Raw genomic sequence first — 26,030 nt, forward strand, 5'->3', positions numbered from 1 at the left:
GGTGCAAGTCCTCTCTTTGAAGTAATGCAACACCCTGGGCTTATCCTTCTTATGCAAGGGCAGTATCATCCACAATATGCTGCACATTGTTGGGCTAGGCAACAAGACAAATTACTGAGAATGATAAAGCACGACCTTAAGTTTAGACGATGAAGAATCCTCTCTCTCTCTCTCTCTCTCTCTCTCTCTCTCTCTCTCCTTCCTTAAGTTTAGACGATGAAGAATTCTCTCTCTCTCTCTCTCTCTCTCCCCCCCCCCCCCCCCCCGGCGGCCAATTCTCCCTATTACAAAGACACAGAGAAGACACGATTCCAATTACAGATTTAATAGAATATTACATGAGAAGAAGGGGCAAACATAGCCAAAATCCCCTTCAAAAGAAGAAAATAACAATAGTTGCCAAGAAATAGAAGGAATTCCTCCAAGAGCAATGTACAAGACCCATCCCCAGTTCAAATGTAGAAGTCTCCTTGCTTAGACTGAGCTTTCAAGTCTTTCAGTTTCTTGAGGATGTTGGTGTAGTACTCCTGAAGATATCTCTCAAGTGTGGTTGTGTCTTTGGAATCAGCACCCAAGGTGACGTATGTATCCGCCATGGGGGCAGAAAAGATGACATCACTAGTGAGCACCTGTAGCAGTCAAGTGAATGTGAAGGTTACCACTATTTCTTTCTGCAAAAAAGTAGAGCACAAAATCTTTGACATCCTTTTGGTGAACCCGACGTGAAATTGACCAGGGTGAGAAGAGTATGCTATGTTGACCAACAAACACGACGATGGTTTACAACAAATTACAATGATAAGTAAGAGGTGAGAGAGTGCAGATGGAGACTGATGCAGAGATAATACTATATATAGGGAATGATACCTCTGAGAATGCAAGGCGATCTGCAGCATCATTGGTCCATTGAAATAAGCGAGTCAGTAACCTGGTCAATTTCAATACTCCTACAGGAACTGTGGTCACTTTTGCATCTTGACCAGCTAGCCGTTCGCACAGGTTAATCACCTGCCCAATAACCACAACGGACATTAGATCAAGAACCAGAAAAGCGCATGCCTAGCTCCCAAGAGCGTCTTCCTCAACCTGAATGTGCAAATCTCAACACTGCTGATGAGATGAATTTGCAAGTTAGCACTTGCTAGCATGGTAGTCAGAGCTATGCAACCCTAGCTCAAAACACAAAACTTTTCTGCACACTGATTTGAAATGACTCAATGTACAAGGCAGTTCATGACCCTGGATTAGCATGTTGTATCTTAAGACTCAACTTCACAGCTAGTACCTCCTGTGTTGTCCAAGCACGAGGACCTGCAAATGTGAAGAGCTTTCGATCTGCCTTCTCACTCCTTAACGCTGTCAGCGTTAATCGTGCTATATCCTGCACAAGTCAATTTAGAACAGAGAAGCCCTACCAGCAATAAGCAAAACTACATGGAGCAGCTCACAATTCACCCAATCAGCCAGAAGCCGTCTCAAAATTCCAGTTTTCAGAAGTGTCTCATTTATATTCTTGTAAGTGATGGTACCTGGGTGTCCATGTAAGCAATCCTTGTCGAAGCATCAGTCCCCCAAACAGACTTGTCCTCCAGTATAGGTACAGCATACTGTCCAATCAAGCCCTGAAGACCCATGGTAGAAAGTGATGAATCAAGAAATGTATCAAAACGTATGCTTATTCAGAGACAGTCCAGAACGCGTAAGAAAAGAGCTCTTTTGAAGAACACCTGCATAAACCCACAAAGCCGCACAATTGTGTAGTTGAGCCCACTATCAACAATGTATTTCTCAGTGCAGCGTTTGATCTCCATCAAGGGCACTTCAGGATGTTTTTCACAATTGTGAATGGAGAAAAACACAAACTTTTGTATTCCCATGGCCTTGGCACACTGTATCAAAGCCACTTTTCCATCCCAGTCCACCTGTGAATCAAATTATTCATCAACAACGTACGTCAAGTCTCTGAAAGACAAGTTTGATTAACTTACTGCACGTATGGGCTCTTCAGGCCGACCTGTCGCGCAGTCAATAATTGTATGGATTCCCACAAGGGCTGCCGGTAAAGTCTCGGGCTTGCTCAAATCACCCTATTTCATGCAAAAAATGGCAGACAAGTACTCAATGTAGAGTAAAACTGTAAGTACTCAATAAAAAAAAAAAAACTTGTATCCTTTTACTAAAAAGGCACATCTATTAGCCATGAATTGTTTTCCTTTTAAAAGCTCGACTTCCATCTTGCTGTTTATGTAATGTGCAGCGGGAGTGATTTATGGTGATAACTCGGGATGAGTGCTCAGTGCGTAATCAAGGTTCTTTTACTGAATGAGACGATTCCTTTACTTCATGCAGCAGATGTGCAAAAGACTAGATAAAGGCGAGAGAAGGAAACTGTGAGTGAAGGTTTTGTGAGTGATAGAGAGAGAAGAAGACTAACACCGGGTGGGGTCCCAAACCCCCCCTCCAAGGGCCCCCCTCACTATCACTAGAGAGGTATTTGCTTTAGATTGCACAAATGCTGATACAACGCTGAGATGCTGATGGGATATTGTGGTAGATGCTTGGATCTGAGAGGCTAATCGCTGAAAATGAAAAACGCTGGTGGAACTGAAGGGATCTGCAAGTACTGAGGGCTGGAATCCTCTTAACGCTGGGGCTGATCTACTGCTGATGATGGCGATAGGTTGAATCTGGTCCTGATGTTGGCGATGGGCTTAGGGTTGAAAACGCTAAAGGGATGAAGGTGCTGAGGGTACTGTCAGGAAAAACGCCAGATGGCTAGGATACTGCAGGTACTGCTCATGCGAGGTGCTGGGTACTGACTTATCCCATGAGAGCTGACGTAGGCGTTACCTTTGTAGGGTACTGCTCATGAGAGGTGCTGGGGTACTGACTTATCCCATGAGAGGTGACCTAGGGGATACTGTTGGGAAAAACACCAGACGGCTGGGATACTGCAGGTACTGCTCATGGGAGGTGCTAGGCTACCGACTTATCCCATGAGAGGTGACCTAGGGCCCAGGAGTTACCTTTATAGGGTTTGCAGACTAGGTAGGGCACTCCCAATTAAAATCCCAGGATTTGCTAATAATTGGTCACTTATTAATGAGTTAAACACACTTATAAGAGGTGCTTCATATGCAGATACTACCTAGGCTTGATACAAATAGTAGAATATGGGAGGACTCCCCAGTGCCTACACCTAGCAGACATTGGCTGTGCTTGTGTGCAATCAGAGGGTATGCAGCTACTCTAAAGTGCTTGGACATGCACATCCCTCCTACACGCTCACAAAGGAGCCAGAACACTTCCTAGGCTGTCCCAAACCCTAGAAGTAGGAGTTACAGCTTGTTCACATCAGCGAAACCACGAAATGCAGTTCGGCCAAGGTGAAATGTGAAACGCCTGAAACGTTTCAGGATGCAGGTGAAACGCCTAAAATTTTTTGGGGGGGGGTTTATCATCACCCGTACTGTATATACCCAAAATTGGTGTTTCGGTCATATGTTTCATCAAGGCGGTGGAACGTTTCGCGGTGAAACGTTTTGGGTCTGGAACGTTTCATGGTTATGCTGGTCCACAGGACCACATGCACATAGGGACAGAGGTGCACGTGACAGTTTAAGGGCAGCAGCTCGGAAAATTCAGCCTCTATTCAGTTTCAAGCTCTCTCTACCAAGCAAGGAGTCAAGAGGGTGGAGTACTTCAATTGCATACATGTCAAGCAAGGATGGCAAGGGTTTCTTTGTGTATTTTGTCATTTTAAATGTGCATATTTGAACATTTTGCGTAATCTACGAGAGCGTTATGATTGTGATCGAGCTCAATCCTAAGGTACTTGGATTAAGCAACAGATGACATCCTGGAGTAAAACACCTTCCTCTATAATTGAATGGCACTACATGAGTCTCATGAAACTCAATATCCCATATAGAATCATTCCATTGATAAGCTCAACCTGCTAAGAAATGGAAGACCACGAAGGTTGTCACCTAAATATCATGTGTCACGTGTGCACTTCACTTGCGCCACGTGATGCTTTTGCTACAGTCTAGCATGAGTCATTAGCTGAGGACCCAGCCTCGCACCTTTGTGAGCCTCTAGCAGAACGTGCATGTCCAAGCCGATCATACTTCCATACCCTCTATTGCGCAGTATAACATTCCAGCATTCGGGCATGTGAACCGCCCCCTAGCATGACATTTATTTATAAGTCAATTTCAGCCAATTTATCAAATGGTCGCGGGACTGGCCTTATGTCTGGTCCACCCAGCCTTTGGTGGGTGGACCAGACAATTTCAGCCAATTTATCAAATGGTCGCGGGACTGGCCTTATGTCTGGTCCACCCAGCCTTTGGTGGGTATATAGGCAGCCAGGGGGCAGCGCTTGTAGAGCCGGGAGCAAGAGGAGGAGACAGCTAGCGTTTTCTCTCATAGTATTCCTCAGTGCTTCAGCCCAGACAGCCAGCATTTTCAAGCAGCATGACCAGCGTTTTCAGCCCATGAAGACCAGCGTTTTCAGCCCCTTGATCGCTGCGGATTTCAGCCCTAGCCTCGTCGTGGTTGCAGACCCAAGCCATCGACATCGCTAGTGTAACAAACTTGGACACCCCAAGTCAAGATTTTGTTGCGAAACAGTAGAGATTTACTTCCAATTAACTGACATAACAAAAGAGAGATGACACAGCCCGACGTAATTCTGTGCCAAGAGGTATTGGCCCCAAAGACTAGCGCCCCTTTTGGTATTTATTTTTATATTAATATGTGTACAAAGTACAACTGAGCCCGCGGGTGCTCGCTCTCAGTCTCAACGTCCAAATGCTCTGAGAAGTGAGCCCCTAAGGCCACTTATAAAGATTACATAGGGTTGCTAAAAGTAAAGCCCCCAAAAGCTTCTAAAATTAAAAGTAGTTCCCAAAAGCTGCCAGCGCTAAAAACGGGATTCCGTACAGCAATTCGTAAAAAGCGGAATTCCGTACATTCAACGAAAATCGCGGAATTCCGTACGTTGCTGCCACGTCAACCTGTCGCGACGTGTTTTGCGGGTATTCCATATGTTGTTGCCACGTCAGCAATCAATGCATTTTGCGGGTGGCTCTGCCACATCCGCAGGTGTATGTGTGTGTGTTCGGGTGGCTCTGCCACGTCACCAGTTTGTGGCATACCCCCTTCTTGAAAGAGTTGTAATCGCCCTCAATTACGCCTGCAAAATAGACAGAGGCCATAATCTATCTTAATAGACACTGACTGTTAGTACCGAAACACTAGACAAGACACATCTAGCACTTGTACACAACGACAGCCACATCACAAGACATCACATGACAAATCACAGACAAATTCATTCCAAATCTCACACCATGACCATCGGCAACGTATTTGATAATCGCATCTAGATCCATTTCGGACCTCACGGATTCCCGATTAACTAATCCTTATTGCAATCATGTCTATAGAGATTTATGAGACCGAAATGCTGCATTTTCATAAGTAGATAAATCTAGAAGTAGATAAATCTAGAAGGACCAAGCGTGCGAAACACTCTAGCTTCATGTGTGTGTGTGTGTGTGTGTGTGTGTGTGTGTGTGTGGGGGGGGGGGGGGGGGGGGGGGGTGGTTTGGGAAAAGTTGGGGAAGGAAGAAACCAAACGCGTTTCGCTCTTTAGAGAGCTCATCAGTGGTGTTTCCACGGGGTTTGGAGATTGTAAAGAAGTTTTGGGAAGGGAGTAGGGGTTTGTTTAAGTAGGGTGAGTTTGGGAGGGAAGGTGTTTGAAATTAAGGGAGAAGTAGGTTTTGAATTTTGAAATTCGAATTCACAAGACTTAAGTCTAGTTGTGTGAAAGTGACATGAGAAGAATGTTAAGGGTGAGCCTTTTTAGTCATAGGTTTTAAGAGGAAAAAAAAGGGAATCAACTAGGGTGAGTTGGTTGAGTTGGGAGGGTTTAAGCAGAAAGTTGGAGCGCAGGAGCCTTACCAAAAGTAAGGTAATACTTATGGCAAGATTCCAGAGATTGGTTTGGGTTTAATAGAGCTATGGGTAGATCGGTAAGGGATATGCGCGATACTTGTTATGGTAGGGAGAAAAATCAAAAAGTTAAAAATTAATTTAGCGGTAGAGATTTATGCTGAAGTATTGACAGTGGAGGTTCAAAGTAGTGTCAAAGGAGGTTTAGAGTGGTGACCAAAAAAGGTTTAGCCAGTTTGTGGGGTACAAACAAGTTGCAAAGAAAAAGGGTTTTGCTTATAAGTGGGGTACACCAAGAGGGGTTTTGTTCGTAAGTGGGGCACAAAAATTAGTTTTGTTCGTAAGTGGGGTACACCAAGAGGGGTTTTATTCATACGTGGGGCACAAAATTGGTTTTGTTCGTAAGAGGGGTTTAAAGGTGATTTAGCTCATAAGTGTGGTTCAAAAAGAATTGTTCAGCTCATAAGTGGGGTACAAAAGATGGTTTTGCTCATAAGTTTGGTACAAAAACTTTTTGTTATGCTTTCAAGATGGGTACAAAAAACCTTTGGATCATAGGTTGGGTACAAAAAGTGGGATATATAGTGACAAAGTATGGGTAAATTTAGATATGGGGCAAGTGGTGATAAACATGCGCCGAAGTAGTATGATCCATCAACCTGCACAGAGAGTAAGGTAAATACAAGTGAGGGTAAGTTTGGGTGGGTAGAATGTCATTATGGTGCATAAGGTTTGCTCTTGAGGAGTGTATGTAAATTGGGTCCTGTGGTCCAGCATGTGATGGGTTTATCTAAGTGGGAGAGGTTTGGAGAATTTAGGCAAGCTTGATGGATAGGTTTACCAATTTCTAAGGAGGGTTTAAGTTTCCTAGTTTCGGGGGTAAAAGGTATTTTAAAGATGGTTGGGGAGTGGTGGTTTTTTGTAGAGGAAGGTTTAATCAAGAGGTTATCTCTTTCTAAATAAGAGATTGAGCTGAATACTTTGAGAAGCGCTTGCCTAGGATAGCCTCTTTTCCTGAGTCTGATAAAAAAGAGATTCCTTGTGCTAAGGTAGTGTTCGAAGGAGCTTTCTCTCATAATGTACCTCCTGAGTTCTAACTTGATGAAGGCTATTTTCTGGTGGGTAGGGTGTCAGGAGATCCATGGTATATAGTGGAAAGAGTTTAAAGGTTTTTGGAAGCAATTAGAGTCTAGGATCCCATGGGTTAAAAATTTGGGTCCCTTGAAGAAGTGGATGTCTAGGATTGTGGCTTGATTGGTAGAAATGGAGGGGGTGATTTAAATGTGTTCCAACAAAGTTCCCACATAGGTGTTGAGGGCGACTATTAAAGATTCAATGGGGCCAGTCCATATTCCAAAGGCATCATCAATGAATCTTTTGAAGTATGCTAAGTTTGGGTCATTAAGGAGTGGGGATTGGGATTCTAGGTGGCAAAGGAAAAGACAAGCATAGACCACGGCAAAATTGGATCCCATCGCTGTGCCTTTGATTTACTTGAAAGTTTTATTATTGAAACTGATGTAGTGATGTGTAAGGATGAGGGTAGAAAGAGAGATTATGAAGTTGGTTTTTGGAGGATCGAAGTGTTTACAAATGGTTGCTTTAAGAGCAAGGAGTCCTTGGTCTATTGGGATGCTAGGATAGAGGGAGTTTATATCAAAGGTAAAAAGGAGAGAATTTGGTGGAAAATGGGTATGGTGTAGATCTTTGATTAGGGACAGGGAATCTTTTAGATGTTGTTTGTAACTCAAAAGGATAGGGTATAGCTCTATGTGTAACCATTTTGATGCATTTTCCAAAAAATAGCCATTGTAAGCACAAATCGGTCTAGCAACAAGGGATGGTTTATGTAATTTGGGGAGGAAGTAGATTCGGTAGGGTTTGAAAGGTTTAGAGAGGGGTGTAAGGATGAAGATACGTTGTTCCATGGGGAGGAGGATGTATCCATGGATGATGGTAGAGAGGAGAGAGGTTAGGTAGTTGTGAGGAGGTGGGGTGGTTGGTTGGTAGGTGATGGGGTCATTGAGTTGTCTAAGTGCCTCATTCTCATACCATTCCTTTGAGAGGATAGTAAGACCAAGGTTTTTGTAGGCGGGTTTAATAACAATGGAGTTATCGTGTGAGAGAGATTTGAGGGCTATATGTACAAACTTTGGAGGTTTAGAGAAGGAAGTATTGTAGCTATCCAATTTGTGTTTAAGATGCAGTTTGTTACGTTCTGTGATAATTTCTAGAGAGGGATTCTCTTTGGGTGGTTTCCAATGGGGGTTGGGTAATTTAAATGGAGAAAAGGAGGAGGCTTCTATGGTTTTGAAGAAATCTTTAAGTTGTAAGCTTCTTCCTAAGGTTTCATGTGCTTCTAGGAGGTGTTTGGGTGTGGGATTGGGAGAAGGTGGGATGTACTTGAGACCCAAGTTCAAGCATTTATTTTCATTAAAAGTGAGGGGATGTGTGGTAAGGTTATGTACAAAGTGACGGCGTTATTAAAAGAGTAGGCCGGTTGCTTACCAAAAATTTTGAGTTTGTAATCGTGTGGATTGGTAAGAGGGAGCCAAAATCTATTCCTTTTCCTTGAGATTTTGCATGTCGCGGTCGCGTCGCCTTGGAGGTTCATCGACTTAGGCAAAGTCGTGGTTGAGGGACTTGAAGGAGAGGGAGTTGAAGAAGAGGTATTACGCATCCATAGTGTAGGGAGGAGGGGGGGCTTGTCAAAAAGTAGATACACCCATGAGGTTGGGTGGGTTTGCCCTAGTCCCTCCTCCCTTTTCCTTTTCCTAAAACCGAAGAGATATGGTTGGGATGAAGCACATGGTTGCTACGGGAAGTAGATTGAAGGTTTTTACGTGACATAGATTGGGGATTTGAGGTAGGCAGAAGAGGTGGAGGCGGCTTAGGGGAAAAGAGATTATGGATGCGATTGAGAGGATATTTAGGTGGTAAGGTATGTTCTTTGGAGTAGTGTGGGGAAGGGAGTTTACGTTTTTTGAAAGGGGGAGAGTTTGGGGGAGAGTTTGTCTTAGTAGCTTTGTTTTGGGTGAAGGGGTGATGACAGAGAGTTTTGCTAGGTTTGATGGTTGGACCGTGCTTAGTTTGCTTGTTTGGGAGAGAGGCTCTAGGTGGAAGAAAGGGAGCTTTAGAAGAGGGATGGGCAAGGGATGATTTGGATAGGGTGAGATGGGAATTGGAGAGTGAAAGGTTATTGTTAGGGGTATTTTTAGAGGAGGGAAGGTGCTTCATTTGTTTGCATACTTCCCGCTCAACAAGTTCCTTTATTGATTCTTCTTTGGGGAGAAGGGTTATTTCCTCAAGGGTAGAGGTGATGGTTCGCTTTCTAGCTTTCCTAGCTTCTTCATCCTTGACAGTGGTTAGGTGGGTATTAACTATATGTGTTTGCATGAGAGAGAGAAATTGTTGTAGAGTGGAGTCCTTCTATTTTTCCAAGTGACGTTGCCAATCGGAGATAGAGACCAAAGGTAGAGCGACAAGTGAGAGTTTTGTTGTGAGGCTAGAGAGGCGGTTGGCAACACTAGTATGGTAGTTGTTTAATTCGTTGTTGAGGTTTTGGAGGAGAAGTTTGTTGGCTACAATAAGGGCTTGGGTACAATCCAATTGGTATTGGATGGTGAGGGCGGTAAATTTAGTATTGAGAAGGGCTTGAGCTTGTGTGTCTTCAATTTGTAGACGGGGTGGCTTCATGTTGAGACTATTAGGGGCCAATTGTTGTTTGTGTAGCTCTTCTAAGTGGGTGGTGAAAGTTGTAGCTTTGCACTTCTTTTTGTGTAACTTTTGAAATTTGACGAGGGAGAAGGAAAGGATTTCTTCAAACTCTTTCGGTTTGTTAAGGGGAAGGGGAAGGGAGGGAGGTTCTATATAAGGAGGGGGAGAAACATGGCCGAGGTTTAGAGGGGGTTCAAGTTTAGAGGTGGAAGGTAAGGGCTTTGGGTTAGGTTGGTTTGGTTTGGTGGTGTTGAGGGATATTCGCAGATTAGATTGAGGTCGTTTGTAGGGTTTTGTGGGGGCGGGTGAGGTGAAGTTATCCTCCGGGCTAAGGTTGAGTCGGACAGGGGAGTTAGCGTCTCCTTCTTCTTCTTCTTCTTCCCCATCTTTTTGCATCCTAGTTTGTTGTGGGTTGAGAGAAAAGTTAAAAGCTTCCTCATGGAGGTGTTCGAGCTCCTCTGTGATCATTTTGTAAGGGTCTACCAAGCCTTGGTCGAAGGTATTGGAGGCATTAAGGGTAAGCTCCGGGTTGTTATTAAAGGATTGGGAGCTTTGTTGGCTCTCCGTTGGCGAGGTGATCTCCAAGTTTGCAACCAAGGGTGAATCCTGATGTTGTTGCGCGTTGCTTGCAAAGTCTTCAAAACCATAGTCCTCCATGGCAAGTGCTCCCGGCAGTGTAGTTGAGACGTATGTGAGTTTTTTGAGATATGAGAACGGCCCGAGGTCGGAGTTGTTTTACTCCGAGTCGCTGTAATTGCTTTTGAGTTGCAAGGTTGAGGTAACAAGCTTGCGGGCGCTTAAATTCCGGGTTGGCGGGAGGTTAGAGTCTTGTGTAGTGTGACCCGGTGCATGTGCCGTGGCATTATTTTATGCAGTAGCGCATCCTTTGCTACAGCGTGGCTTGCAGAAAAAGACGTCGCGCTCGTGGGTTGATGCCGAGCCAAGACTTGGGTTGATGCAGAGCTACAAGGTAAATCTAGAAGTAGATAAATCTAGAAGGACCAAGCGTGCGAAACACTCTAGCTTCATGTGTGTGTGTGTGTGTGTGTGTGTGTGGGGGGGGGGGGGGGGGGGGGGGGGTTGGGAAAAGTTGGGGAAGGAAGAAACCAAACGCGTTTCGCTCTTTAGAGAGCTCATCAGTGGTGTTTCCAGGGGGTTTTGAGATTGTAAAGAAGTTTTGGGAAGGGAGTAGGGGTTTGTTTAAGTAGGGTGAGTTTGGGAGGGAAGGTGTTTGAAATTAAGGGAGAAGTAGGTTTTGAATTTTGAAATTCGAATTCACAAGACTTAAGTCTAGTTGTGTGTGAAAGTGACATGAGAAGAATGTTAAGGGTGAGCCTTTTTAGTCATAGGTTTTAAGAGGAAAAAAAAGGGAATCAACTAGGGTGAGTTGGTTGAGTTGGGAGGGTTTAAGCAGAAAGTTGGAGCGCAGGAGCCTTACCAAAAGTAAGGTAATACTTATGGCAAGATTCCAGAGATTGGTTTGGGTTTAATAGAGCTATGGGTAGATCGGTAAGGGATATGCGCGATACTTGTTATGGTAGGGAGAAAAATCAAAAAGTTAAAAATTAATTTAGCGGTAGAGATTTATGCTAAAGTATTGACAGTGGAGGTTTCAAAGTAGTGTCAAAGGAGGTTTAGAGTGGTGACCAAAAAAGGTTTAGCCAGTTTGTGGGGTACAAACAAGTTGCAAAGAAAAAGGGTTTTGCTTATAAGTGGGGTACACCAAGAGGGGTTTTGTTCGTAAGTGGGGTACACCAAGAGGGGTTTTATTCATACGTGGGGCACAAAATTGGTTTTGTTCGTAAGTGGGGTTTAAAGGTGATTTAGCTCATAAGTGTGGTTCAAAAAGAATTGTTCAGCTCATAAGTGGGGTATAAAAGATGGTTTTGCTCATAAGTTTGGTACAAAAACTTTTTGTTATGCTTTCAAGATGGGTACAAAAAACCTTTGGATCATAGGTTGGGTACAAAAAGTGGGATATATAGTGACAAAGTATGGGTATATTTAGATATGGGGCAAGTGGTGATAAACATGCGCCGAAGTAGTATGATCCATCAACCTGCACAGAGAGTAAGGTAAATACAAGTGAGGGTAAGTTTGGGTGGGTAGAATGTCATTATGATGCATAAGGTTTGCTCTTGAGGAGTGTTTGTAAATTGGGTCCTGTGGTCCAGCATGTGATGGGTTTATCTAAGTGGGAGAGGTTTGGAGAATTTAGGCAAGCTTGATGGATAGGATTACCAATTTCTAAGGGGGGTTTAAGTTTCCTAGTTTCGGGGGTAAAAGGTATTTTAAAGATGGTTGGGGAGTGGTGGTATTTTGTAGAGGAAGGTTTAATCAAGAGGTTATCCCTTTCTAAATAAGAGATTGAGCTGAATACTTTGAGAAGCACTTGCCTAGGATAGCCTCAAATGGCGCCTTCCCCGTCGAAGAGTGGATCATGTTATTGTAGGCAAATTCCACCAAGGGCAAAAAAAAGTTCCCATTGAGTCTTCTGATCAGAGATGTAAGACTTCAATGAATCCAGAACAACTGAACTTGCAATCTCAGATTGCCCCATCTGTCTGCGGGTGGAATGATGACGAGAATTGCAACCGTGTGCCAATGTTCTCCTAAATAGCCCTCCAAAACAAACTCATGAATCGGGGATCTCTGTCGGAGACTATTCTCTCAGACATGCCATGTAGTCTGAAAATCTTTGCAATGAACAGTCTCGCTAAATGATCCGACTTGATTGTTTTCTTCATTGGAATGAGGTAAGCTTGCTTGCTAAATTTGTCGATGACAATCCAAATGCCATCATGCCCACTCTATGTCTTCAGAAGATCAAAAATGAAATCCATGGCAATGCTTTCCCAGGGGCGGGTGGGAATAGGTAAAGGCTGTAGTATTCCCCGTGTCTTATGCCTATCAAACTTGAAGTCGTCCACATCTTTCTTGAGTCCCGAAGTTTGCCAATGATAGGCGTAATGGATATGTCCCATCTGGGTGCCGCTAGAATTGCCTCTGCTCGTGGTCCCATCCTGTCGGGTGGTGTAATCTCGAGTCGCGCCGCCAATTCAGGTGAAATGAAGTTGACCTTGGCTCCTCTATCGAAGAAAATCAGGGCTTCTTGATCTTTTACTTTGCCCCAAGCAGAGTTCTGTACTTTTGTCTATCAAGCTTGGGTTAGTACCCATGCAATTTGGTACCAGTCCTGCTTTCATCTTGCCTTTTCTGCCACGTTCCTCTCCTGCTCTCGAACCCTCTGGTCTGTCTTTAGTCCGTCCTTGATGTGCCTTTTTGGGGCACTTTGCAGAGATGTACCCTTGTTCCTGCACCAAAACACTTCCCCTCTCTAATATAGTTAGCTCTTTCTGGAAGAGTCAGTCGAGGTCGTTCATCCTTATCTTCTTTTCTTGGAAACTCTTTTTCTTTCTACTTTCATTGTTGGAGGTCTGTCAGGTTCTCTGAGTCAGAATCTCATCACTGGGGTAAGTCAAATTTCCCGAATGTATCGAGAAACCCCGTTTCGCATGACCCATTAATTCTTGGATAGAATTTGACTTTTGTTCCAGGCAGTAGTCTCGGATCTTTGTAGGGAGTCCGCAACAAAACCGCTCAATCTATTCCTTAAAGGTGATCTTCTTAAATGAAGAGGTTGGTAGAAAAGAGTCCCAAAACCTCTCGCAATAAGCGTCCAGAGAATCTCCCTTGGTCATCCGAAGATGGTTCCAAGCGGTTCGTATATCCCGTTCGTACTCTCGAGTCAGCCAAGAAGAAATAAAGAGCCTTTTGATTTCAATCACTTGACTGGAGCTTCCTTTCTTAGAAGAAGAGTGGACCACCATGTTCGAGCATTTCCTTTGCAGAAAGATGTAGCCCTCCTAAGCTTGGAGTGCTCTGAGTAGTGCCCTCCAGAGAAGGCTATGTCAAACTGCTGGATGAAGGCCAAAGCCCTCGGAGCATCTCGGAACCCAGAAAGGATTCAAATTTTATCGGTTCTCCACCTTTAAATTCTTTTGCTTTCTTGCTCGTCTTCGAGGAAGTCATATCGGTTGGCTCTGTAAAAGTGCTTCTTCTTTGCATAAAACATAGTCATCGGAGTCCGAACTGTCAAAAGATGACTCCTCTGTAGAGCTCTCAGAAACTGGGCGGAATCTGGGTTTCTTTGCCTTTTTCTTGCCCTTTTCAAAGCTTTGTTTTTTGCTTCGCTTTTTTCCCTTTCTATGCTCCTCACTCGAGTCCAAAGAGCTAGAAGAACTATCAGAAGAAGAGGAAGAAGAAGAACTGGGTAGTCCTTCAGATAGTACACACTTCTGCTTTCTTGCAGATGCAAAAGAAGATTGACGGCCCAAATAACCAGGGTAGTCAGTCCCCTTCTTCCGCTTTTTGGATTGATTTTTCGCGTCCAAAATCTGACTGATATGAATCTGAACCGCCTCTTGAAGTTCTTGTTCTGTAAACATCCTCAGAGAAGGAGGTTTCTTGATTGCCAATTTGATGGGTGGTTCGATGGCTTTCTACCACTAAGTGTGCACTTCAGCGATGGATTGTTGAGAAAAAACTTGCAAACTTCCTGTCGACGTGTCATCTCTTGAAGTTCGTACTAAGTAGGCTGAGGTGGCCTGTACTCTTTCTCTATTAAGTCGTTTAAATCTTCTGCGTAATCTCCTCTGCATCAGCAAATGCAGAAGAAGTCGCCTGATTCTTATTGGAATCCATAAGTGTCGCGAATTAAGGATCGTATTTTTTGGTAGAAGAGAAATCGATTGTGCTCTGATACCACCGTAACAAACTTGGACACCCCAAGTCAAGATTTTGCCGCGACACAACAAAGATTCAAGTCAAATTAACTGACAAAACAAAAGAGAGACGACACGGTCCGGCGTAGTTCTGTTCCAAGAGGTATTGGCCCCAAAGACTAGCGTATCTTTCAGTATTTATTTTTATATTAATCTGTGTGCAAAGTACAACTGAGCCCGCAGGTGCTCACTCTCAGTCTTTGCGTCCAGATGCTCTCGAAAGTGAGCCCCTAAGGCCACTTATAAAGACTACATAGGGTTGCTAAAAGCAAAGCCCCCAAAAGCTTCTAAAATTAAAAGCACGGGTTCCAAAAAGCTGCCAGCGCTAAAAGCGAGATTCCATACAACTGTCCGTAAAAGGAGGAATTATGTACAATCAGCAAAAATCGTGGAATTACGTACGGTGTTGTTCTTCTGCCTCTTCTATCTTCTCTAGCGCCCAAAGGGCTACTTTTATAAGTGCAAAATGTTGGGTCGAGCAGCTACCAAATCAGCCTCATGATTTCAATAAAAATGCCAAAAGTCACTTACAATTAAGTACATGCTAAGAGGCAGTTTACACACTTGAATGCCTATATGTCGACTAACTGTATTGTGCAAGAGAGGGTATGCAACTAGGCCTGACCTGGACATGCACGTCCTGCTAGAGGCTCACAAGGGTGCCAAGCTAGGTCCTAAGCTAAGACCGACGCTAGACTGTAGCAGAAGCTTGTCCACGTAGCGCAACTACAGTGCGCACGTGACAGAGAAGTTTAGAATCTAGAGTGTCAAGGTCCAAAAGTCTAAAAGGCTCAAGACTATCGTCTAATTTATTGCAATAAAAAAAAAAAACAAAGGTGGCATATTCCATAAACAGACTACAAAGGGGGCAATACAAAAAGGTATGGAAGTCCTAAAGTCTCAAGACTCGAGAGCCACTAGCCTGAGTATCCTCCTAATCAGTAGTAGTCGGCTGCATGTCATGCACATCCTCCCATGCCTCATCATCGAGCTCTGGGGACTTGGCCTTGGCCATGGTAGAGCCAACAACCGCTATGCATAGACACGATTGTTCAACCCATGCACACAGTCGTCCCGGAGTACGCCATCTAGGAGGGGGTGGAAGGGCACTAAGTAATAAGTAATTAAGGACAATGTTTGAAGAGGGAGGAAAAAGTTTGATGTTAACGTGTGATTTTTTGCAAAATTACCTAATAATGCCCTTATAATTCACATCAAGGAAAAATTCACTGATAATATCTTCCCGATGAGTGTAGATAGTGTATATACTATCAAAAAATTATCAAAAAATAGTCCTTTTTGGTTATTTTTCATCATTTTTAGTGATAATGAGACTTAAAAATAGAGAAATCCAACAAAAAACAATATAGCTGTGTTTTCCAATGAATTTTCTTAATTATTAGATTTTCACTTTACTTTTTTAGAGCATTTTGTTATTTTCTTTGATTTTTTCAATAAACAGGTCAAAAATTACTAATAAATAGCAAAGAAGTTCAGATGGAAAAACGGAAGACACGATGGTGATCAGAAAGACAAGGCGGGCACGGTCTGCGAACAGACTCAGAAAAGTGCCAGAACACTTCCTATTCTAGATTGACTCGACTGAACTAAACCCTGGTCATGCTGTAGCTTGTCCACGGACACATAGGGTTGGATGTGTCACATGACAGACTCTGTCGACAACGATGAGGTCAACGAGGTACTGCTGAGGTCTATGTCGACACGATGATGTCGACTACGTCAATGTCGACGACAACGATGATGATGACGATGTCAACAAGTCAAGGATGAAATCTGAAAAAGGTGATTTGATTTGAATCCGGAAACGCTAATCTAATTTGAATCTGAAAACGTTGATATGATCTGAATTTGAAAACGCTGATCTAAACTGAATTTGGAAATGCTTATCTAATCTGAATCTGGAAACAGTGAACTAATCTAAAATGCTAGCGATGCTAGGCTCGAAACGCCAGATGGCTACTGGCTAAAAACGTTGGACTTCTGTGGCTGAAAACGCTAGACTGATCCTAGAGAAAATGCTAGAGCTCCTATTGGGTCTCTACCTCCTTGTGTCTGCTTCTTCTGCCTTCTACTGAACGCCTTGGCCTTCCTTATACATCTGCTAGAGGATGGGTCGAGCAGTTATTAGAAGACTCCACGATTCCATAAATTGCCCCCAAGTCACTTAACATTTAAGTGACAAAAATAAGAGGTGGGTCAGCGGTCAAAAGCCTATATGCTGAAAATGACTTTAGTGTAGGGAGGGTAATGCAGTTGTGACCGACCTGGACATGCACGTCCTGCTAGATGCTCACAAAGGTGCCAGGCTCAGTCCTAAGCTACAAGATCATGCTAGACTGTGGCAGAACATGTCCACATAGCGCAAGTGAAGTGCGCACGTGACATGTCCACTCTGCGGGGCAAGGACATCGACGGACTTGCCACTCTTGATGGCATCATGAGAGTGCACAAAGTACATCTCTTCACTCCAGTATGCGACAAGGCCATGAATGGATCTCTCCTGCATTAGCGGAGTACAGCAGTTTGCTACACTGCTTGTGACGGCACTTTACCATGGAGATTTCTTGGCGGTCGGGACACCCCAGACTGCTGCTACACTCGCGGAGTTCGCCGGAGTATTGTCCTTCAGTGGACATTGCAGCAGACATCTTCATCATTTGCCTCACATCTTCCGCTTCATGTGGTTTGTTCAGCATCCGGTGCTGAGAGGGGGTGTTAGACTTACACCACTCTGCTGCTTCACAGGTCTAGGGCATACTTGTACAGCTAGTATGTCTCCGAGCTAGTCACCCATAGCCTAGGTTGCTCCTGGTCCGGCCGCTCGAGTTTGGGGCCAGCCATCCACTTTGTGCAGGCGCCCTTATATATTTCCATATATCATTTTTCTTGTTGGGTCGTGGGGGATTTTTCCAGGCATTGCCCAGCCTCCCCTTGGCCACCTATTTATGGGGCCACGGGGGTACCCACTTCCACAATCTGATCATTATACGGGTTTTCTGCTCATGGTAGTCATGGGGGGGCTGATCGCCCCCTCTTCCTACATCTTGCGTTTGTGGTCTACTGTCTCTCTCTCCTCTCTCACTCTTCCGCACACGTGCACTCTCACAACCGCAACCATTCCTTCGGCTTTTGAGTGTTTCCGGTAGGGACGGAGGGGGTTGTACGAGAAGAAGAGGCCATGAATGATGCGAGAGAGTGGGAGAGGGAGAGAGGAAGAGAGGGGGAGAGCTTGAGAGAGAGAGAGAGAGAGTCACATGCGCACTTGCGCTACATGGACATGCTTCTGCTACAGTCTAGCATGTGTCTTAGCTTAGGACTAACCTAGCACCTTTGTGGGCCTCTAGCAGGACGTGCATGCCCAGGCCAGTCAGTAGGTTGCATACCCTCTCTTGCACAGGACAATCAGTTTAACATGAGCATTTACCACATGAACACCCGTTGCATGTGAACCACCTCTTATATCTAATCAGTGACTTTCTCACTTCTTATTTTATAAGTCAATCATGGGGCTTTCCAGATGTCTGCTCGACCCAGCTCTATGGAAGTATATAAGGAGGCATAGGGCGCTAAATAGAAGCAATCTCTGCAACTAAACCACTATATCCGATAATTCGCCGAGTCTCTGTACTTGGGCCCCCTCCCAGCAACCTTCACGATCGGGAATGGTCATTTAATGACCATTCCCATAATATTGACTCCTACCATGGCTCCCGGCCTCCGCCGGTCGCCATGTGGTCGTCAATATTATGGAGAATGGTCATTAAATGACCATAAAGACGGAAGGGAACTGAAGTGCACAAGTTAGCCGTGCAGCAGATCAGCTCCAGTAGTGTTTTCTCAGCAGTTTGGCCAACGTTTGTGGATCGATCCTCAGCGTTTTCAGCCAGCAGTCTAACGTTTCGCAGATCAGCCCAAGCCCGTGGCGGTTTGCAGATCCAAGTTAGAGCATTAGCGTTTTGCAGATTTCAGCCCAGATGCCAACATTGGTCTTTCAGCCCATAGCCTTGTCAGATACAACCCGATCTGGTAGAAATCCTCGCCACAAGTCCCTGCATGTCGCAGATCTGCCACATTCAATTTTCAGCCCCAAATCAGCCTAGTCTTGCAGCTTCAGCCAGATCTGCCAGCGTTTTTGCATTCCCAGCCTTGCTCACGTCAATGGTTGCAGGTCAGCCCTTTAGCAGCGTAGAGGTTGTAGATCAATGGCAATTAGACCCAGCATTTTCAGTTTTCAGCATGACGTCGTCATCGACATAGACCCCGCAGTACCTCGTCGTCGACATAGTGCCATTAGTAGCCAGTACACAGCATCAGTACCCCTTAGCATCAGTACCTCAGCATTTAGCATCATTATAGTAGCATTGTGCAAGAATAAAGAAAGTACTTGCTCTGGCAACAGAGCAAGCGGGCCCTTGAGAGTTTGGACCCGACATCCCAGTGTCGTCTCTTTTCTCTCTCTTGTCTCTCACTTTCTTTCAGTTCAGTCTTTCAAGTGAAGTGTCCCTTGTGTTTGTGCGAAGTACTAGATCCGAGCTAAATCCAGTGCACAATGCATTGTCACTTGTGAACACTGAAGGTAAGCGGTGAAACTAACCTCCCAAAAATCTGCCCGTTTATGACTATTGGCCAGAAATTGGTCCATTGAACAGCATCCGACCATTTGACCAGCTCCCAGACGCGGTCCGCCTGTTCCAGCCGTCCCATTCTGGTTTGCAATTGCTGTCCAGAACGTCTGGCTGTTCCGCGACGTTCCAAGCTACCCAGCCTTGGAATGCCGGAACATGTTCCAACGCCGTTCCAGCCCGTCCCGTTCTGGTTTGCCACTGCTATCCGGAATGTGTAGCCGTTCTGGGTATTACAAACTGCTGACGTGTCAAGTCACTGAAGAACGGAGTCACTGTGTAGATCACGGCCAAGGGGCCTAAACCCTAAGAAGAACAAGCAACAACAGAAGAAGAAGTCCTACCAACTTATGGGACCCCATTCGATGGGGCCCAAGTGACATAAAGGGATTAAAATAAAGCAAGACCCACACACACACTCTCAAAGACTTGCGAAGCTGATGATGTGGCAGAGGTACGGACGCTCCGAAAATTGCACTGACATGCTGACGTGGCAACCTGTATGGATTTCCGCAATTTGCGCTCTTGACGTGGCAATTGTACGGATTTTCGTAAATTACGTTGGCAGCTTTTGGGCATCGCTTTTGGACCAGATGCTTTTGAGTTTGAAGGCTTATCATGTAAACTGCTTTTGGGCCTAGGGCCTTTAAATATGAGGCCATGGGCTCATTCTGGGGTATGCTCCCTAGAGAAGGTGCAGAGTCTGGAGTACCGGCTCATTCTCGGGCATGCTTCTTGGAGAAGGTGTAGAGTCTGTAGTACCGGCTTAAATTGTGTTGATGCAATATAAAGAAATACCGAAAGGGGCGCCAAGGTTTGGCGCCAATACTCTTTGGGGTGGAATTCCGCCACTCCGTGTCCCGTGTCGTCTCTCTCTCTCTCTATTTAGTTATTATTGAAGTGCTAAAAGTCTGTTTAGTCTCTTCTTTTCTATTGGCACGTGGTGCCCGTCTTGTGATAGTGGTATCAAAGCATCAGGCGTGTGCTTTTTTGAAAGCACACCGGTCCTACAAAAGAGCAAACAAAGCTATTGGAATTTTTACTTGAAGTATCTTCGGGTCCCGACCCCGGACTTATTAGCTATTCCAAGCCTTACTTCATCGCGCATCGGACGCGCTCTTGTCTTCATCGCTCTGTTTCACCGGGCATAAGCCATAAAGAACCCAAGACATACAATTCATGGATTCAACGGAATATTTGTAGTTTCTACTCAACGAACTTCACAACATTCTTTCGCGGCATCCTCTTCCAATGCTGCAAAGTTTTGAACTACATGTTACCCCCTCTGATGCCCCAGGTGGTACCTCCTCCTCCGGCATCAGAAAGTACAAGAGCTTCCAACTGGCAACCTTCTCAGCCGTCGGTTCCGATCACGGGAGTCTTCAGAAATATGGTGCAGCCATCTGACCCTGATCCAATGCATTCGCCTTTGCCACCACCATTGCCCCCACCTCCACCATCGCCGCCACCAGGCTACAATGGTTGGAGCCCATATGGATACCCTTATTATCCATACCCGGGATATGCGTCTAACCAACCCAAAAATTTCAAAGATAGTGTCACGACAGTCAAATTTTTCACTTTTTCCGGGGTGAAAGATCACAAGAAAGCATTGCAGTTCCTACAACAATCCGACAACATCTATGCTTTGGGGAACTATGCAGAAGAATCCAAGATTTCTCGAGCACACCCTTCCTACAAAAGAGCAGACATAGCTATTGGAATTTTTACTTGAAGTATCTTCGGGCCCCGACCCCGGACTTATTAGCCATTCCTACCCTTACTTCATCGTGCATCGGGCGCGCTCCCGTCTGCATCGCTCTGTCTTACAGGGCATAAGCCATAAAGAACCCAAGACATAGAATTCATGGACTCAACGGAATATTTGCAGTTTCTGCTCAACGAGCTTCACGACATTCTTTCGCGGCATCCTCACCAGAATCTTCCGATGCTGCAAAGTTTTCAACAATTTTGAAGTTTGAAGTACATGTTACCTCCTCTGATGCCCCAAGTGATACCTCCTCCTCCGGCATCAGAAAGTACGAGAGCTTCCAACCGGCAACCTTCTCAGCCGTCTGTTCCGATCACGGGAGTCTTCAGGAATAGGTGCAACCATCTGACCCTAATCCAATGCAACCGCCATTGCCCCCACCTCCACCACCACCGCCACCAAGCTACAATGGTTGAAGCCCATATGGATACCCTTATTATCCATACCCGGGATATGCCCCTAACCAACCCAAAAATTTCAAAGATGACGGCAGACACTCAAATTTTTCACTTTTTCCGGGGTGAAAGATCGCAAGAAAGCATTGCAGTTCCTACAACAATTCGACAACATCTATGCTTTGAGGAACTATACAGAAGAATCCAAGATTTCTCGAGCAACGGGATTTCTTAAAGATAATGTTGTGCAATGGTGGAGTTCAATTGCGACACGACTGCATGCTCCAAGGACCTGGCAAGTTTTCAAGACAGTTTTTGTACATAGTTACATGACTTCGATCTTTGAAGTTCGAATTTTGACAGAGTGGGGCAACTTGAAAATGTTTGCCACCAAAACCATGGACGACTATAACCAAGGTTTCTCGACGTGTACCTTCTGGAGTCCTTCTTTAAGTTCATTTCCTTGGAGGACCAGCGCAAGCGCTACACCATTGGACAACCATCACGATTGCAAGAATATTGTCTCTCCAAGCAAGTCTCTACCATGCAAGAGCTTATGGACCATGCCGGGGTCGGCTACAAGCTCATGAAAGGAAAGTTATAGTTTACCACAGAAGAACCTCCAACCACTAACCAGAACTCCCGTCAACAACGAACAAATTCTCAAGAATCCTGTGAAAACCAACCTCAACGGCCTCGTCTGACACGACCTCAATGAGACGCCTTGTTATAAGAAGGCCGATGCTTCGATGTTTCCAAACAGGGCATACGTTCAGTATATGTCCTGAGCGAGCCTCAACGTCCTCAGTGTAACCTTCTGCTCCCACGTCAGACAGATCCCCGTGGCCACCTCCGGCTGTTAGATGCAACGGAATGAATGTTTGCGCTTTGCTCAAGATGAGTGCTACATAATGTGCTCAAGGTTCCTTTTGTTCTTATGGAAGGGAGAGCCTTCCGTTCTTAATGAGAGAGTGCCATGATCATAAACAAAGTGAATGGACACTGTGCGTGCAAGTGCATGAGATTGAGAGATAGAGAGAGAAGAGAGATACGACACCAGAGACGTAAAACCCTCCTCCGAAGGCCCCACTCTCGTCGGCGAGAGTGGTCTACATATGATTGCACAATCTAGTACAAATGGTATGCATGAGACTGATGCAAGTCTAAGCTACGTCGACGATGACGACGGGGATGACGACGACGACTTTAAGGCTGAAATCTGCGGTCTTCTAACTGCAGTCCATAAACACGCTATGACTGAAAATCTGGGACTGTTTTGGTGGCTGAAAATGACTGTTTTGGCTGCTTTTTTTAGGGCTGAAAATGGAGATCTTCTGCAAGTGGCTAGGGCTGAATCTGCTGTTGTCTTCAAGGCTGAAAACGCTGCTGCAAATTCTCCGCTAAACGCTGAAAATGAAAAACGCTGGCCTGCCCTTGTAGCGTTAGTAAAAACGTTGGGATCTGGGTATGTTGGCGATGATCAGGGCTGAAAACGCCAGGCCTAAGGGGGGATGGTGATGGAGACCAAAAACGCTAGTGCTGAGGGTGGAAACGCCAAGGTTGGGGGGTACCGTGGGTTCTTGCTGAGAAGATGCCTGTTGAGCGGGAAGCTCTTGCTGCCTCTTCTGCCATTTAGTGCTAACTTGGGTTTACTAATATACAAACTTAGCAAAATTTCCCTACCTACTTTTGTTGGGAAGTTACTGAAATTAATAAGTGAAAAATGCCAAAAATAGGTAAAATAGGCTAAATGCACTGGAAAAATCCACTAACTGATTCTAATGGATTCTGATGGAAATACTGATGATCATGCTGTGTGCAACCAGAGGATATGCATCTACACTAAGTGACTAGGCATGCACGGTCTACGAATAGACTCACAAAAGTGTCAGATCACTTCTAAATCTAGACTGACTGGACTGACTAAACCCTTGTCGTGTTGTAGCTTGTCCACAGACACATAGGGTTGGATGTGTCACGTGACATCCCCTCCTTTTCAAAGTGAGGTACTGGTACCGAACTGTATGGCGTCGAGGGAGATCGCCAATAGCATCCAGAACCCTGGAAGGGACTCTTCGCCGGCCCACTCTGATGTGTGGGTCGTGCGGTACTTGAACTTCATAAAGGTCTGCAACACTTGCTTCTTTGGGCCGCGCCGAAAGCGACACAAAGTCTTCAGCATATAGAACAGTAGCAGATCAGCCCCCAGTCGATTGCAGAAGTTCCCCCAACTTTAGCCCAAGCAAACGCAGCCAAAACAGTCATTTTCAGCCACCGAAACACTCCCCGTATTCAGCGATTAGAAGATCTCAGATTTCAGCCATCAAGTCGTCATCGTCATCACCGTCGTCGTCATCGGCATAATCCCATTGCATCAGTCCATTGCATTCGCATTGTACACCTTTGTGCAATCAAAGTAGACCACTCTCGCCGACGAGAGTGGGGCCTTCGGAGGAGGGTTTTACAACCTCTCGAGTGTCATATCTCTTCTCTCTCCTTCTCTCAGTCTCATTCACTTGCACGCACAATATCCACTCACTTTGTTCGTGATCATAGCACTCTCCATAAGACGGAAAGCTCTCTCTTTCCCTAAGAACTAAAAGGATCCTTGAGCAATAAAGATCACTAATCAGGAGAAAAAACAACATTCATTCCGCTGCACCTTACATTGGTATCAGAGCTTTGGAAGTGTTCTGCATTACTCAAGGAAAGAACCACAAGAACCACAAGAATTTATTTTGCTTGTTGCAATCGCACGAACCCAAGTTTACTTGGGCGTGGCGATTCCTAATCGTGTTTTGTTGAAGAGTGACAGGAATCCCAAGAAAGAAGGGCTTGTCCAGCCTCCCCTTGCGTCTCTTTTCACTCATTGAGAGCGGACCGTGCACTTAGCGGCCGGCCAATCGACGTGAGGTGGGAAAAAGCAACCTTGGTGTGAGCGCAAGGCCGCCAAGGGGTGCGCCTGCAAAAAAGGGTAGAACTCGGGTGAAGAGAAGATCCTTCTCCAACGCGATTTGCAAGCGAAAGAAACCCCCAAGAACCCAAAGACCCTCAAGACTCAAGAACCTCAAGAACCCAAGATTCTCACGAATCAAGGACCTCAAGACCCTCAAGAACCCAAGTTCCTCGGGAGCTTAAGACCCCAAGATCATAGTGCATGGTCGTCACCCGAAGCGGAATGGATACTTCACATACAGGTGATGAGCATGAGAGAAGCGACGGAGACTCGTCCCCACTCGGAGATGATTTCTTCAACCCTCGCCCTTCGCCATCTACGCCAAACCCTCTGGAGGCAGTGGTCAAGCAGATGATGGCCATGATGGATAGACAAGAAGAAAATCGCCTTGCTCTTGCCGCAAAACAAGAAGAAAATCGACTTGCTTTCGAACGCGAGCGCGATGAACGAGAGGCTCAAAGGGAGATTTGTCATCAAGAATTTATTTCCCATATCCTAGCCTCGAAGACCGAACCACCCAAAGATCGTGGGAGTTCGTCAAGTGGCGCAAGCCACGACGCGGATTCCAATCATCCAGTTACACAAAAGTTGACTTTCAGTAAGTATGACGGTAAGATGGATGCTACAGTTATTCATTCTTGGTTGCATCAATTTGATGCTTATTTTGCGACAACTAAGAAGACAGGAAATAGCAAAGTTTTGACGGCAGCTATGTACCTTGCCGGTGATGCCATCAATTGGTACCACGCATGGCAAGAGGCACAGCTAGCCGCGCACCTTGAGGCAGCCGACGATTTTACGCCCCTCTTTTAGTTGGGCTGATTTCCAAGACAAGCTCAAGGCGCGGTTTATGCCACCTCAGTACTTGGCACGATTGAAGGACGACTAGCGCGCTCTCAAGAAAAATGGTATGCCGGCTATGTCTTTTTCTAATCGTGTTTTGCAGCTAGGTACCCAATTACGCATGTCGGATGATGAGCGCAAAGAGGCTTTTCTCTTTGGATTGGACGAGTATATCAAGTACGATGTCGAGGTATTCGATCCAATCGATCTCAACAAGGCGGTAGCGATTGTTCTCGCACAGGAGATGAAGCACAACAAGGGAAAGCCTAAGGAGAACAAGACTTCCACCAGTACCTCGCAGACTTCTCAGAACCCGCAGAACGGTAAGAACGGTAAGAATGGTAAGAATGATAACTCTTCTAACCAATCTTCCAACAGTCTCTCATCAAAGAATTCTTCCAATGAATCTAAGGGTAAGGCTAACACAACTGCTAAACCTAAGCTTACTCCAGATGAAAAGGTAGCACAAGGAATTGTAGGAGGATACATCACGTCAGAAGAACAAAGCACTTATTCTAAGGAAAGTCGTTGTTTTCATTGTCACATTAAGGGTCACATAAAAAGAACGTGTCCTAAGCTTGAATCGAATGAATCTAAAGAAACCACAGCACCCACTACATCTGTCAATGCAATGAATGATAACACGATTGTGCCCAAAGTTTCTCAGGACCCTCCCATTGATGATTTTCTCATTAAATGTTATGGTCGCATGTCGGGGCACCGTTTTGTCATATTGTTTGACCCAGGTAGTATGCATGATGTGATCAGTTCCTCTCTTGTTGAGAGAGCCCGCCTCGAAGTTAGTCCGAGATCTCCTATCGAGGTCTCTGGCTTTCGTCCCGGTATGGACGCTCTCATCACCAAGGAATGCCTTGATGTGTTGTTTGCAATTCAACAGACTACCTTCACTCGAAGATTTCTTGTTTCTCCTCTCTCAGGATGTGATGATTTTGGGCATTC

General features: G+C 45.2%; 1 protein-coding gene across 1 annotated transcript in view; it reads right to left on the bottom strand.

Annotated features, from left to right (window-relative positions):
- Positions 1 to 293: 293 nt before the first annotated feature.
- HCF244 (NAD(P)-binding Rossmann-fold superfamily protein) overlaps positions 294 to 26,030 on the bottom strand; it is a 41,114-nt gene continuing 15,377 nt past the window's right edge. Inside the window, exons 3-8 of the mRNA XM_086521083.1 lie at positions 1,989 to 2,087; positions 1,728 to 1,922; positions 1,530 to 1,622; positions 1,286 to 1,381; positions 868 to 1,008; positions 294 to 629 (exon numbers count right to left, since the gene is read on the bottom strand). Of these exons, the coding sequence (XP_086377209.1) occupies positions 453 to 629; positions 868 to 1,008; positions 1,286 to 1,381; positions 1,530 to 1,622; positions 1,728 to 1,922; positions 1,989 to 2,087 (801 nt within the window). The 3' untranslated portion in view covers positions 294 to 452. The remainder of the gene's footprint in view (positions 630 to 867; positions 1,009 to 1,285; positions 1,382 to 1,529; positions 1,623 to 1,727; positions 1,923 to 1,988; positions 2,088 to 26,030) is intronic.

Source organism: Adiantum capillus-veneris, chromosome 10, assembly GCF_014529385.1.
Source record: "Adiantum capillus-veneris isolate H3 chromosome 10, ASM1452938v2, whole genome shotgun sequence".
NCBI lineage: Eukaryota > Viridiplantae > Streptophyta > Polypodiopsida > Polypodiales > Pteridaceae > Adiantum > Adiantum capillus-veneris.